Source organism: Coregonus clupeaformis, chromosome 14 (assembly GCF_020615455.1).
Source record: "Coregonus clupeaformis isolate EN_2021a chromosome 14, ASM2061545v1, whole genome shotgun sequence".
Classification (NCBI taxonomy): Eukaryota; Metazoa; Chordata; class Actinopteri; order Salmoniformes; family Salmonidae; genus Coregonus; species Coregonus clupeaformis.
The window spans coordinates 14,048,876-14,063,099 of NC_059205.1; the positions used below are offsets into that span (position 1 = coordinate 14,048,876).

General features: G+C 44.4%; 1 protein-coding gene across 1 annotated transcript in view; it reads left to right on the plus strand.

The window, feature by feature from the left end:
* Positions 1-9,331, plus strand: part of acin1a (apoptotic chromatin condensation inducer 1a) — a 29,353-nt gene extending 20,022 nt beyond the window's left edge. Inside the window, exons 8-17 of the mRNA XM_041896524.2 lie at positions 3,140-3,197; positions 5,570-5,615; positions 5,795-5,937; positions 6,099-6,239; positions 6,479-6,665; positions 6,806-7,059; positions 7,314-7,421; positions 7,548-7,860; positions 7,953-8,053; positions 8,211-9,331. Of these exons, the coding sequence (XP_041752458.2) occupies positions 3,140-3,197; positions 5,570-5,615; positions 5,795-5,937; positions 6,099-6,239; positions 6,479-6,665; positions 6,806-7,059; positions 7,314-7,421; positions 7,548-7,860; positions 7,953-8,053; positions 8,211-8,531 (1,672 nt within the window). The 3' untranslated portion in view covers positions 8,532-9,331. The remainder of the gene's footprint in view (positions 1-3,139; positions 3,198-5,569; positions 5,616-5,794; positions 5,938-6,098; positions 6,240-6,478; positions 6,666-6,805; positions 7,060-7,313; positions 7,422-7,547; positions 7,861-7,952; positions 8,054-8,210) is intronic.
* Positions 9,332-14,224: the final 4,893 nt, after the last annotated feature.

Sequence of the window (14,224 nt, forward strand, 5' to 3'; positions counted from 1 at the left end):
CTCCTTCCCTCAGCCAGGGCATTGAAAATGGGTCGTGGATGGGTATTCCAGCATGACAATGACCCAAAACACACGGCCAAGGCAACAAAGGAGTGGCTCAAGAAGAAGCACATTAAGGTCCTGGAGTGGCCTACCCAGTCTCCAGACCTTAATCCCATAGAAAATCTGTGGAGGGAGCTGAAGGTTCGAGTTGCCAAACATCAGCCTCAAAACCTTAATGACTTGGAGAAGATCTGCAAAGAGGAGTGGGACAAAATCCCTCCTGAGATGTGTGCAAACCTGGTGGCCAACTACAAGAAACGTCCGACCTCTGTGAATGCCAACAAGGGTTTTGCCACCAAGTACTAAGTAATGTTTTGCAGAGGGGTCAAATACTTATTTCTCTCATTAAAATGCAAATCAATTTATAACATTTTTGACATGCGTTTTTCTGGATTTCATTGTTGTTATTCTGTCTCTCACTGTTCAAATAAACCTACCATTAAAATTATAGACTGATCATGTCTTTGTCAGTGGGCAAACGTACAAAATCAGCAGGGGATCAAAAACTTTTTTCCCTCACTGTATATATGTATATACATATATGTGTATATATATATATGTGTGTGTGTGTGCAATTTAGCAAACATTTCTAAAAATCTGTTTTCGGTTTGTCATTGTGGGGTATTGTGTGTAGATTGCTGAGGCAAAAAATGTATTTAATCCATTTTAGAATAAGGCTTTAATGTAACAATGTGGAAAAAGGGAAGGGGTCTGAATGCTTTCCGAATGCACTGTATATCTAGATAACGGGTTCAGAATATGGATCAATGAAGAAAGATGTAAATAATTGGTAGGTTAAAACAAATATTGTAAATTATTTAGGGTTAGGAAAGTATTTATAAATCATACATAAACAGGGTTGGAGAGCCTTTATATAGCACAAAATATATTGGTGAATCAAAAATAATGATTTGATTCATCCTGAAAGTTGCCATATTCAATTGTTCAATCCATGAAATATTGGAAGGCGAGAAGTGTACAATTGGGGTTGAAAAAAAAGTCAGTCGTCGTGAACCGTGTGCTAGGCTCCATGTTAAAACTGCTATGTATGGTCTGTGTTCCATAATGATTCAATTAGGCTACATGTCCCAAATTATTGCACAACTTGTAATACGTTAACCTAAGATGATCCACAATTGCTAGCGACTCTCAGGAACAACCACACAGACGTGACAGAGGAAAGAAAGGTATACTAACGATGTAATGGAATGATGCAAAGTGTAAGATACAAATTGATGGAAACTAACAGTCACTGCACTAAAGTGACATTCATTATGTATGTGGATATTATTGACTGTGGCTACTGATAGTGGAAAATATTTAATGTGATTAGAAATTGTAAAAAAAAAAAAAATCTGGGCATATAATAAAAAAATTATAGACCGCATAAATCAACTCTGTAGGTTCGGCTCTACGGTCAGTGCTCACTGGTTTCTATAGGTTACAGCCTCGGCCTGGGTCTCCAAATTTAAGCCCCGCAAATTATGAAGCCATAGGCTTACAATTCTGAATAATGACACAGCTATTTTTTTATTACATTTTTTAGTCATTTAGCAGATGCTCTTATCCAGAGTGAGTGCATACTTTTTTTGATTTTAATATATTGTTTTTCATACTTCACTGTGGAAAAGAGGCAGAAATACCTGTCATGTTGACATACCTTTCAGTTTGCTGAAATATGACTGGTTTCACATTTGTCTCCAGAGATCAAAAGGTAAAATAGATATAAAGTAATTGTCATTTATATTTACAATCCTCTTATCCAAACGGATTACTCATTTACCTAGCTCTTATTAATAGCTCTTACCAATTTATAAGTTACAGTGCATGGAGATTGGTGTTATTTCTATGTTCTCTTTCAGTAGACTTGGTTGGACATCTCACTATGGGACACGCCTTCTTTTGCAGGTTATTGGTTGGAGCCTTATTGAATCACGCCTAACAGGCCAATCAGAGCTCTGTTAGTGTACACCTCACTTGTCTATATAACACCCTGCAATGCTCTGGTTTCCTCATTCTTCACCTCTACACAAGTCTCTTTGGTTACTAGACCATTAAGCAGCTTTCTTCAGAAAACTAGCTCTCGACTTAACTGTTCCTTTCGGTGTGCGTTACCACCCCACCACTGATGGTTGAGAGGCTTCTTTTCTATTTTCAGGAATTCTGCTACCAAAAATAGCACGTGCAGTTGACTGGGGCAGCTCTAGCAGGGCAGATATTTGACGAACTGACTTGTTGGAATGGTGGCATCCTATGACGGTGCCACGTTGAAAGTCACTGAGCTCTTCAGTGAGGCCATTCTACTGCCAATGTTTGTCTATGGAGATTGCATGGCTGTGTGCTCAATTTTATACACCTGTCAGCAACGGGTGTGTGGCTGAAATAGCCGAATCTACTAATTTGAAGGGTTGTCCACATACCTTTGTATATGTAGTCTATGTAACCCCGGTTCTCTGAAGGAGATGAGGTAGACATCTCACCAGATTGCCCCTCTTGCACAACTCGTGTAGGAGGTAGTTCTTAGAATGAGGAATCCAGAGCATTGCAGGTTGTTATATAGACACACGAAGCTCACCCACAAAGCTCTGATAGGCGTGATTGAATAAGGCTTCAACCAATGATCCACAAAAGAGGGCGTGTCCAATAGTGAGATGTCTCCTTCGGAGAACCGGGGTTACATACCGTAACCCAAAGTTTTTGCACTTTGAACCGACAGGTTGCTCGACCTTATTCATCGTTTCTGTGCGCGTGAAGGTGGTGGAATTATGAGGGAATTAAGTTGAGGTCTGAATACAGCGTATCTGTAGACACCTCCATTTCTTTGATCACCACCCAAAACTCGTACCTTGTTGCCACTGACTTTTCCTCATGCGTAAATTCAAGGTCAACACGCTAGAGAGAAAGGTGCATAAAAAGGGAATATAGTTAAATTTACGCCCGCATGTGACTCGGGTCTGAAATCCCTCCATAATGCATATCTTTGGACCCCATTGTTCTGAATACCTTTTTGCAACTAACCGGAACCACACTTTACCCCCTCTTCATCCTTCTATCTCTCCATCACTCCTCTTCTTCATTTCTTTCATTCTCTCCATAGGGAGGTGAAGGAGGCTGCCATGACTGAGCCTGAGCGGGCTCCTGAAGGCAGTGAGGAGGTAAGGCCACGGAGGAACACTGGGACTTCCTCACTGTACCATGGCTCTCTAAAGAGGGGTGTGCTCCAGGCTTGGACTGTCACTGGCCAACCTGTGAGGAGACCTCCCTCCAGTTGTCAGCCATCAAACCTAACCACTTTAGTGAGAAATTAGGTGTTTGTTTTTGGTCATAGTTTTAGGTTGTGCTATTGGGCGCATCCATGCTCCATCTTCTCCAGTTAATGATGTCTCTCGTTTCCCTTTTGCTTTATACCCCATCCCATTGTAGACAATTAAGTGCTTTTAGGTCCTGAAAAATGCTTAGTGATAAGACATAAGAAGCACATTTCAAACATTTCTAGATGAAAACTAACAATCTGTTTTTTGTAATATTTACTTACTGGTTTGGTGACCCTGACCCTTTTTTAAAGAGATTTGATGAGCTAGTAAAACATTTTTTTTAGATGTGTTTTTGAACCTTTGCTGATGCTGTCTCAGACAGAAGCAGCAGGGGAGATGCTCTTACTGTGGCTGATGTTTAAAACCCCATTGATTGCTTTGTTATAAAGGTGCTCATGCCTCTTCCATTGCCCCTAATGGTACCTGCATACTACTTCTGCCACTACTACTGCTGCACCTGTTCCAATGTCCCCAAGAGCCCTGGGTATCCCACAGATAGGCCCCTGATTCTGCACTGCAGTGGAACAGCTGTGGCAACAAAGGCCATGGCACTTGATTGGACTAATGGGCTGAGGGTTTAGGATGACTGATCTCGTCTGTCTGTCACCAACGCCTGGCTCAACTGGCTCATACACCACCTGTATGGCCACATACAACCTTCACAGTGGGTCTGAGTGGAGATAAGGAGGCTGACACTCAATAAGACTGTTTCAAATCCTTCAATGACAAGCCTGTGGATGGCTTCGGATGGGGTTGCTGCAGTACATATCTCTTCTCACCACCTACAGATGAATATGCTGCTCGATGGACTTGCATGGACCGTTTAACTGGTCAATATTTTTTCTTTTTCTGGACTAAACCGTTTCTCTGAGAAAGGACAGTTTGGATGTTCTGAGTCATGAGGACAGCTTGGGTCTTCTCTTCGTGGCTGTTTTTCAAAGACATGATCTTGGACATTTTATAACTTTCTCAATGGCAGCATTTCTTTGGACTCACTACCAAACATGTCTGACTGTTAGCTGGAAAAGGTACTTGCCAATTGGGTCCCTTTTTTCTGCTACTACCTGGCACTCAACAGATGGTCTTCTGATGCCCCTGTGAAAGAGGGTGTCTGCTGAACTATGCCCCTGCTAGTTTTTGGAGTGACTCTTGTTCAACATTGACTATCCCATCTCCATTAAACCTCAGCCGGGCAGTATCCCAACAGAAAAGCATGACAAAGATCTGAAAGACTGATGCTTGAGCGCTAAGGACTTGACCCCAAAACGTTTCCAAAAGCCACTCAAGTCCTACCCCCACTGATCTACAGAGCCCATCCTGCCAACCAGCTGTCAGATTTCCACCCAAACTTCACAACCACCTTTGATTGGACCCTTGTTGCCTAGATACAGTACATGCAGTCGAGATTGGGCCATATCCAACCCAGTAAGGATCAGGTGTCAGTGGTACCAGGGAATAAGTAGTCATTTTCTCAATGTTATTTTCTACAAAGAAATACACAATATTTAGAAAATGTATAGTTTTAGTCAATTCCCTTCTCTTAGCCTAAAATGGGGGAATTGACTCCGACATAGTTGTCAAATGAATTAATTTACATATTTATGGCTACTGCCGTTTTGAATGAAACTTGTTGTAAACCACCCAATATTATAGTCTTGCTTTATGGCCCAGTAATCCTGGCAGCCACTTAGTTTACCAGCTACACCATTCAGATGTGCTGCTATGAAAGTTAAATGAAATGTGAGCCATTTAATTCTAAGGAATTTAAACTGCAGTATTGCCATCAGGCTACTATCTGTCTTTCTGTATGTGTGATAGAGACTGCGGCTCCATCCCCGAACACCTTTCTACACCAAACATAAACTGACATTTGGGGCCCCAGTCATTAATATTACTACATATCTTAAAGCCATGCACACAGTTTTGAGACCAAGCAAAGATGTTATCCTCTGTCTGCTCACTACAGTGTGCTATTGACAGCCATATATTGAGATTCAATATGACTGGTGCTATTCATTGTTTGACTATCATATGTTGAGATGGAAAGTGACCTAGACTGGAGTAGCAGTCTCTCTCACCTAGTTTCTCTTCCCTTGTTCACCCACACATTCTCTCTTGTCCTGTCTTCCCTTCAATCTGTCCATGCACCTCTCCATCTCTGCCTCTCACCTTTCCCCTGTACTTTGGGGTGTGTTTATTTATTTTTGTTTCAGAGTCTGACACCAAAGACATTCGCAGCCCGTAGGATCTCCCTTAGCAGTGAGTATACCTCCCTCTACCCGCTCATGCCTGTTTTGGTTCATTGTTTTCTTCAGCCCAGTAGGTAGACTTGGTTTTTAGTTTGAGTTTGCCCGTGTGAGTGAGAGACAATTATAGATGAGGTGCTTGCATTTGTGCGTTCGCGTTTGGCCATGGTGCAATCCCCCTTTGTCTTCCAGGTAGCAAGGCCTCTCCAGGTGTTGTCAGTGCCGAGGGCGAGGCAGAGTCTGGGGCCGGGCCCGGGAGGAAGAGGAGGTGGGGTTCCAGCACTGCAGTCACAGCCAAGAAACCATCCATCAGCCTCACCACAGACTCTCTGAAGGTACAGCATCATCATCACTACACTGCTAAATATACTGTTGGACATATTACAAACCATCTAAACACAGCATCATAATGAATACTAACAAACCTTTTACTATCTGTTCAGTCTTGAAGCTTCTCTCCTTCTCCCATCTGTAATATATTGATTGTGCGGCCCAGTCTCTGATCCCAGACATCAGGCTGAGTCCAGGCCAGGAGGCTGTAGTGGATCTGCACCCAGAGGAAACTCACCTCTCTGGGGGAGAGGAGGACAGGGAGCGGGGCGAGCAAGACTTCAAGATCAGACGCACAGTCACACAGGTCAGGGTTCTACTTCACTTGTTCTGTGGACTGTACATTTATCTTGATTCAAGAAGTAGTAATGTATTACGGGAAATTGGTTCTGCGGCGGTCATTCATAAAGGTGCATTCAGTAAGATTTACTATAACGGCTGACATTCGTAATTGACCCAAAGGTGTATTACATTGTGAATGTCTTATTAAAACATCTGTGTGTGCCGCCTCGTCTTCCCCACTCACTTCCAATGTACTGTGTGTAGGTGGTCCTGTCCGAGACCCAGGAGAATGGACCGAAGGAGTCAAAGAGGAGTGAACACAAGGATGAGGACAGAGAGGATGGAGGGGAGGTTAAAGGCGACAGAGAGAAGATGGACAACTTATTCCAGAGAGACTCCATGGAGACACAATCCCCCTCTCCTCCCATCCATGACATGGAGATGAACACAGGTGATAGATTGATCCAAAATGAAAGATCAACTTAATGATCTTATCAGATTCATCAAAACCTCTAACCCTGGGCTAGATTCTAGCCTTTGATATGTTGTGAGTTATCAGGTTGATGTATCTCTCTGGTCTCATCTGTTCAGTGAGCCCCAGTGACACCCTGATCCGTCGCTCCATCAGTCAGCAGAAGTCTGGCGTGTCCATCACCATAGACGATCCTGTCCGCACAGCCAAGCAGCCTTCTCCTCCACGAGGCAAAGTGTCCAACATCGTCCACTTGTCCAACCTGGTTCGGCCGTTCACCCTGGGTCAGCTAAAGGAGCTGCTCAGCAGGACTGGCACCATGCTGGAGGACGGCTTCTGGATTGACAAGATCAAATCTCACTGCTACGTCACAGTACGTCTCTGTCTGCTGGCCGTTATCCTGAATACAGGTCTGCGTCTCAACTGACATCCTATTCCCCGGATAGTGCACTACTTTTGACCAGCCATAGGAGGCTCAAAGCTGGTCGAGGCTGGTGCACTTGACTATAGGGTGTCATTTTAGATGCAGCCCGGAACTCCTCCTACATCTTCCTATTCTCTGTGTCTTATCTAAGGCAAGCCTCAATGTTCCTAATGGATACCCGGTTTTGCTCCCTTTTCTTTCAGTACTCCATTGCAGAGGAGGCAGTGGCCACTCGTGCAGCACTACATGGGGTGAAATGGCCTCAGAGCAACCCAAAGTTCCTCAGTGTGGACTTCAGTCAGCAAGAGGAGGTGAGACTAACTTTGCCCTTGTAGTTCTGCCCTACCTGATGATGTATATAATTTCCCAGTTCTCTAATATTTGAGTGATTATGATCTTCCTTATGTTAACCTTCCTCCTCGTGTGTGTGAGTGTAGCTTGACTTCCACAGAGGCTTGCCTCCCCCTGAGAGGGCTGGAGAGGAGGAGCGGGGGGCTGCGTCGATGCCTGGCCGAGGTCGGGGGGTGGCCCTGCCCCCTCTCCTGCCAGAGAGTGACCAGTGGGCGGAGCGAGAGCGTGAGATGGAGCGCAGGGAGAGGACCCGGGCGGAGAGGGAGTGGGACAGGGACAAGGTTCGGGACTTTGGCCCAGGAAAACCTGGAGAGGAGGCGGGCCCCAGACGATCGCGCTCCAGAGAGAGGAAGCGCAAGGAGATGGGCAAGAGCAAGGAGAGGAAGATGGACAAGAAAGGTGAAGAGTGAGGATGGAGAGATGGTGGTTTAGAGCTGTGCCCTGTTGGGTCAACTGTATGTTTACTCTTTCTGTTTGTGTTGTTTCTTCAGAGAAAGCTCCAGAGGAACCCCCTGCCAAACTGCTGGATGACCTGTTCAATAAAACCAAAGCAGCCCCTTGTATATACTGGCTCCCTCTCACAGAAGAGCAGGTCAGTTATATACACACACAACTCAACTATCTGAACAAGATTTCTTATTGATGATATGGGGTCCACATATCCTTCCTTACATTTGTTGAACGTGTTGATTTAAATTGTTTACAGTCCACTCTTAACATTCTCCCTTGTTCTGTCTCTTTCTGGCCAGTTTACACAGAGGGAAGCAGCCCGACAAGAGAGGATGAAGGAGCGAGAGAAGAGGAGGAAGGCGCAGCAAGAGGAGGAAGAGAAGAAAAGGGAGGAAGAGCGCAAAGAAAGGATAAAAGCAGGGAGTAGCGCATCTGGCGAAAGAGGCGAGGGGGACAGGGACAGAGAGCGAGACAGGGAGAGGGGCAGAGACAGGGACCGAGACAGAGAGGGTGACAAACGCAGAGAAGGCAGCCACCGCAGACCAGGGGGCAGCAGTGCAGGGGTGGGCAGACGCTCCCGCAGCCGCAGTGATCCTCCACCTCGTGACAGACGACGCTAGAGGGAATTGGTGTGGCTGGAACTGTCTAAAAATAACCCCCCATTCCCCATCACTATATGTACTTTGTTAGAACTAAGACCCTACAGAGGACCACACACACACACACACACACACACACACATAGGGACCATGGTTTGAGGAGTGTTTCCCCAGACTGCAGTCTGTCTTGCTCCTGTCTGAAAGTTTAGATTTTATTTGTGTTAATTTTGCCTAAGTGTATTCTTATTAGTTTTTTTTAATATTCTTGGCAGATTGGCAGTAAGGCAAACAACCCTTTTCCCCCAATTTCTCCCCCATGCATATCTGAAGCATAAGTGCTCTATGTGGAGGTCTATGCATACACACACATCAGTTTTTGTCCTTCCCCTGTGTTGTGTATTCCACAACTGGTTTCTGTGGGGTGCTTCGTCATGGCTGCATGCTGTCCAAGTCTGCCGTCCTCCGCCTTGATTCCTGGGGAGGACTGACGGTGTTGCGCAGAGTTCTGTCTTTGTTTAGTTTGATGGATGAGAGACTATATTCTCTGCAAGAGATTAGAAATGACACAGGCCTCACTGATCTGTCTCTTAATCTTCAATACGCTTCTTTCTGTCCATCCTTTGCCTTCTCCCCTCCCCCCCACCCCCCCTCTGGTCAACGCAGGCAGGAAAAGGGGTGCGTATTAAAACGCCACACAAACGGTTTTAATATTGTTTTTTAATCATTATTAAAGTTTACTTTGTTATTGTTTTCTTTTCTTTTTTTTGATTACTCCTGTAAGTGGTGAATGTACAAATAAATAAAAAATACGTTTGAAAAAGCTTTTGCACTTGTTTTCTGCAAGATAACTTATATCAGTAGGAGATGCACTTATTTTAGATGATCATTGTAACAAAACAAAAACTGAGTTTAATGAAATTACACACATTACATGTTCCAGGTAACTTAGCCATTTCTTAGTCATTATTACTATGCCGCAGGAAAAAAAAAAGATGCAGTAATATTGGAGATCCACAAGGTGTCAGTGATGCACAATAGGGCTTCATAATTGTACACATTTGTTGGAAGGGCTCTGCAGTGAAGTAGATGAAGAAAGGCTGATGAAGGTGAGTAATGAATAGTAATGAAAGGTTTTCTGACGTAAATGTGCCTTTTACTTTATTACTGAACGCAAAAAGCTCTAGATGAGAAATGTCATGGTGAGTCAATTGAGAGGCTGCAATGGAAACTTATTTTAATCTCTCCCTCTGAATGTTTTAAAAACATAACCTCTTACTCACCCAATTTCCTCTCTCACCCTTCCTCTTTTTCTATAGTGCATCGTGAGGTGCTCTCTCTTCCTCTGGCCAATCCCTGCACCTTCTCTCAGGCCTTGACTTTCTTCCTACTGAGCTCAGCAGAGCTCCTCTATAATTAAAGCACTCTGGTCGCTGAGCGGAACATTTTTGTGCCCTGATGCAACTCTGTGCCGGGTGGCTCAAGTGAACTGGGCTGACCCTCCTGTCTCCGGCACCCAGGCCCAGCCAGCACACGCTATGGAGAAACACTTTAGAAATTCGAGAATTGTGTATGACACATATCTTTAAATGAAGTAGTTAACTAAAGGGACAGTGTTTTACTCGATTAACAACCCCGCCACGTGTGCTCATTTATGTATGAAGACTGAAGGATGAGATGAGAACTTGTTCGTAATTACCAATATTAGCAGATGAGTGTTGTGTGTGTGTGTATTTGGAAGTAGCAGTAGAGAAAGATTTGAGGTTAAAGGTAGGGCAAAGTGTTGACAGTGATGGTGGGTGTGGACATTTGTAGTTTTGTGTCCCTGCGGTTTTGACTAGAACAAATAGATTTTGTCCGATTTGACTTTTCGTAACAGGTTAAGAGAACTTACAAAACAGGTTAGGAGAATTAACGTAGCTGGTTAGGATAATTAGGTTAAGGTTAGGAAAAGGGTTAGGGTTAGCTAAAATGCAAAATAAAAATCAACTTATGACTTTAATTTGACAAAAGCTGTACCCGTTCTAGCCATGACATGTGCCTGGAGCCTGTTGCATGAGACAATAGTTAGTGAGCCTGGGAGAGTTTGGCAAAGTAAACCTCTGTGGAGAGAGGGAGTGAAGAGGACAAGGAACTAGGCCCGCTGGCCAAGTAGGCTAAGTGCTACAGGATAGAGCGCTGACCGGCCACGAGGACGAAATGGATACTTGGCTATTTTCGCCCTGTGGGTTGCCAGTAGGCTGACTCGGTTTAGTTCCCTGAGCACAGCAACTTTCTGGTGTGGGAAGAAGGAGCTCAAATGCATGGCTCTCTGGTTGTAGCTAGGTCTAGCAGAACCTCTGCCCACCTCTGTCTGGGGTATACTCCGGTCAGTACAGGCCCCTCCAGTCCTCCCTGGAGACTGAGCTGAGCCAGATCAGTCCATGCTGATGACTGGGCAGTAAAAACACAGTTTAGGCCCTGTAAGCAGCCTCCCCGGCTCAATGAAACCACATGGCCCTTTGTGTTCAGACCAGCTCTCACAGGAACATGAAACTGACAGGGGCCCCTGGCTCCATTTTCAAAGGCTACCTCTGATGTGGCTTCTCAGAACTTTCTCTCAATAGGATGTCAGGACAAAACAGAGATAAGGAGCAGACAACTTGAAAGACAGTGATATCTGGGTAATCGGTTGTCTTTGCCACATATACACGAGATCTAATGCACCAAAAATAAATGTTCACTGTGTGTATGCACTCATTGTATACCTATTACCTTCTCTGCCTCCTGTTCTTTGTCTCTCCCCCGCAACTTAGTGATGAGAACCAGATGTGGGCTATTGCATTAAAGTGGAGGTGGAGGAGACAGAATAACTGACTGAGCACAAGGTTGTAACGCAGTTCATTAACTAACGAGAGAGAGAGGTGGAAGGGTGGTAGAAACAGCATGAGGTAAAAGGGGTCTCTCTGCCCTCTCATATGGTCTAGACTAACATTGTGTGTATATTTAGCTGCCAGATTCAAAGTGCCAGTCGTCCAGACCAGGCCCAGATTGAAGCAGGGGGGTTTCCTAACGGATGTGACTGGGTCAGAACGAGGATGGCTGGGGTTTGGGGGAGGAGGGAAGGAGAGAGAGTCTGATTCAGCAGCTCCTTATGGGAAGTCTCTTCCTGCTCAGTTTGGGGATAAATGCACGATGGGGTTAGAAGAGTATACACTGTAGAAGAACCTACGTGTAGAAGAACCTGTATTATTTTCACACAATACTTTTGGCTATATAAGAGCTCACCACACACTAGTCAAAGTGCAGACAGACAGTATGACTTTAATTAATGCAGCTGTTTCGCCCATACCAAGATAGCTGTATGCAGATTCAGCACTGGTGGGAGAGAGACATACTGTATCACAAAGGAAAACAGAGAAACTATTAGAAATCAAACAGTTGGTAAGGAGATATGAAGTTCTTGAATTGGAGAAAAAAAGGAAGATTAGCACAGCTGCAAGAACACACACACACATGCAGGCATGGACACGCACGCACACACACACACACAAACACACACACACACACACATACATAAAATGCAGGCATCCAAGTGAGCGAAAGAGTACATTTTCCCAGTTATTTTTCCAGTGAAACTAATAGAATACTTAATAGAAGACTTGCAAGAGAAATGAAGCGAGACAAAAGGAGTGTATATTAGACATCTCATCTTTCTTTCCCATCCTCTTTCCGCCCTTTTTCTTTTCCATTGAGTCCAGCTACACACCACAAATACTGTATGCACACAGAGCAAATACCATACAAACAAGTGTAGGTGTCTTTGTTTCTGTGTGTGTAAGCGTTTTTGTGTCAGTGTGTCTGTGCGTGTGAATGAATACGTGTTCGTAATATCAGAGCTTGTGCAGGATGTGACTTGGCTGTGTGAAATTGAAGCCATGTGTAGCCTATATACTCACTCACTACCAAGGGCTTTTACCCTGTGTAAGTACTGGAGGAGAGGTTTGGGATACACTGTATAAGTACAGTAAATTCTATTAGTTATATCTCAGGATAGTTAACAGTAATGGCGGGGTACTCAAGTACTATTTGAGAAGGTTTGGTCACACACAGTTCTTAGGTGGCAAAGGTCAGAATGGATAATGTCATTTATCGGCGTAGTAACAAAGCCCCACCTCACAACCCAAACTGCCCACTGGGCACACACTGATTGAATCAACGTTCTTTCCACGTAATTTCAATGAAATTACGTTGAACGAAAGTGGAATAGACGTTGAATTGACATCTGTGCCCCGTGGGTGTTCAAACTGTTCACACCCCTTTTGTTGGCGGAGAGAAAATGTTGCAGTTTTAAAGCAAATTTCCTGCAATTCTACACATTTTGCCATGTCTTATGTGTGTTCATATCATACCAGTGGTTGAAGCACGACTGATTTCCTAAACAAAAGACAAAATAATTTGTATTATTACACCTGTTGAGTATTGCTGCATTAATGGTTAATGAGTAGGGCCTTGAGTTTTCCTGACCAATTGACCTGACCAAAACAACTTCAGTTCCTAGGTATAGCCTACGACTAGGGCCTGAGTTTTTCCTGGTCAAGTCTTGTGGTCAGCAAAACCTCTGGGTCCTATTCATGTTTCGTCTGGCCAGACTGTGATGTCACACTGTGGGCAGACAGAGTGTGACTTCCTCATCACCAAGGCCCATTCATTAGCAGGTCAGCTGCACAGCAACTAAAACAGCCACAGGAAGTCTCTCCTGGAGAGATAGAGAGACTGGGAAAATAGAGGGAAAGCAAAAAAAAGGGAGAGCAGAGACACTGTCTGGGGTGCATATGATGTGGGTTGGTGTTGGACTGCAAGAAACGTAGGCTCCATAGAGAGGGAAGAGAGATGGGTGGATAGGAGAGGGGGATTAAGAAAATAGTGTGTTTTCATCAAATTGGAAAGAGGTGAAGAGAGAGATGAGAGATGTATGATGAAAGAGGGTTGAGTGAGGAGGAGGTATTGAGCGGAGTGGTCTTTGTTAAGACTTGTGAAAAAAAGTGAGTCATTTAGCAGAAAGGGAAGAAACTGTCTCCAGTTACACAGAGAAAGAGAGAGGAAGAAGAAAAGAGGAGGAGAGAGAGGGAGAGAGAGAGGGAGATGTGGGGAGGAATATGCTGAGGTTGTTTTTCATACTGCAGAATTAGCTGGGAAAAGAGAATGTGCACCCACACACACAAAAACACACACAAATGCATGCGCACACACGTCTGACAAGGACAAAGCACTCTGGGTAGTATGTGTTTTATGTTCTCCATGCCTTGCTAACTTGTCAGACGTGTATGCGCATGTATTTGTGTGTGTGTGTGTGTGTGTGTGTGTTTGTGTGTGTATGTGTTTGTGTGTGTGTGTTTGTGTGTGTATGTGTTTGTGTGTGTGTGTGTGTTTGTGTGTGTGTGTATGTGTGCACATTCTCTTTTCCCAGCTAATTCTGCAGTTAGTATAGCAAGATACAGTCATAAACTCAACATACACAATGGAAATACCCACTCCAACCCCCCATCCTGTTGTCCTGCTGGGTGTCTGGCAGTTCAGATGCAGTCAGAATTCCAGATGTTGTTCATGGAATTCTGAATCATCTCTGGCTTCCAAATGTGACTTAACCCTCCCTCCCCCTCCCAACTGAGTGAGCCTCGTGACTCTCTCCCCAGTCCAAAACTCAACTCCACAACATACTGTAGCAGATGGAAAGG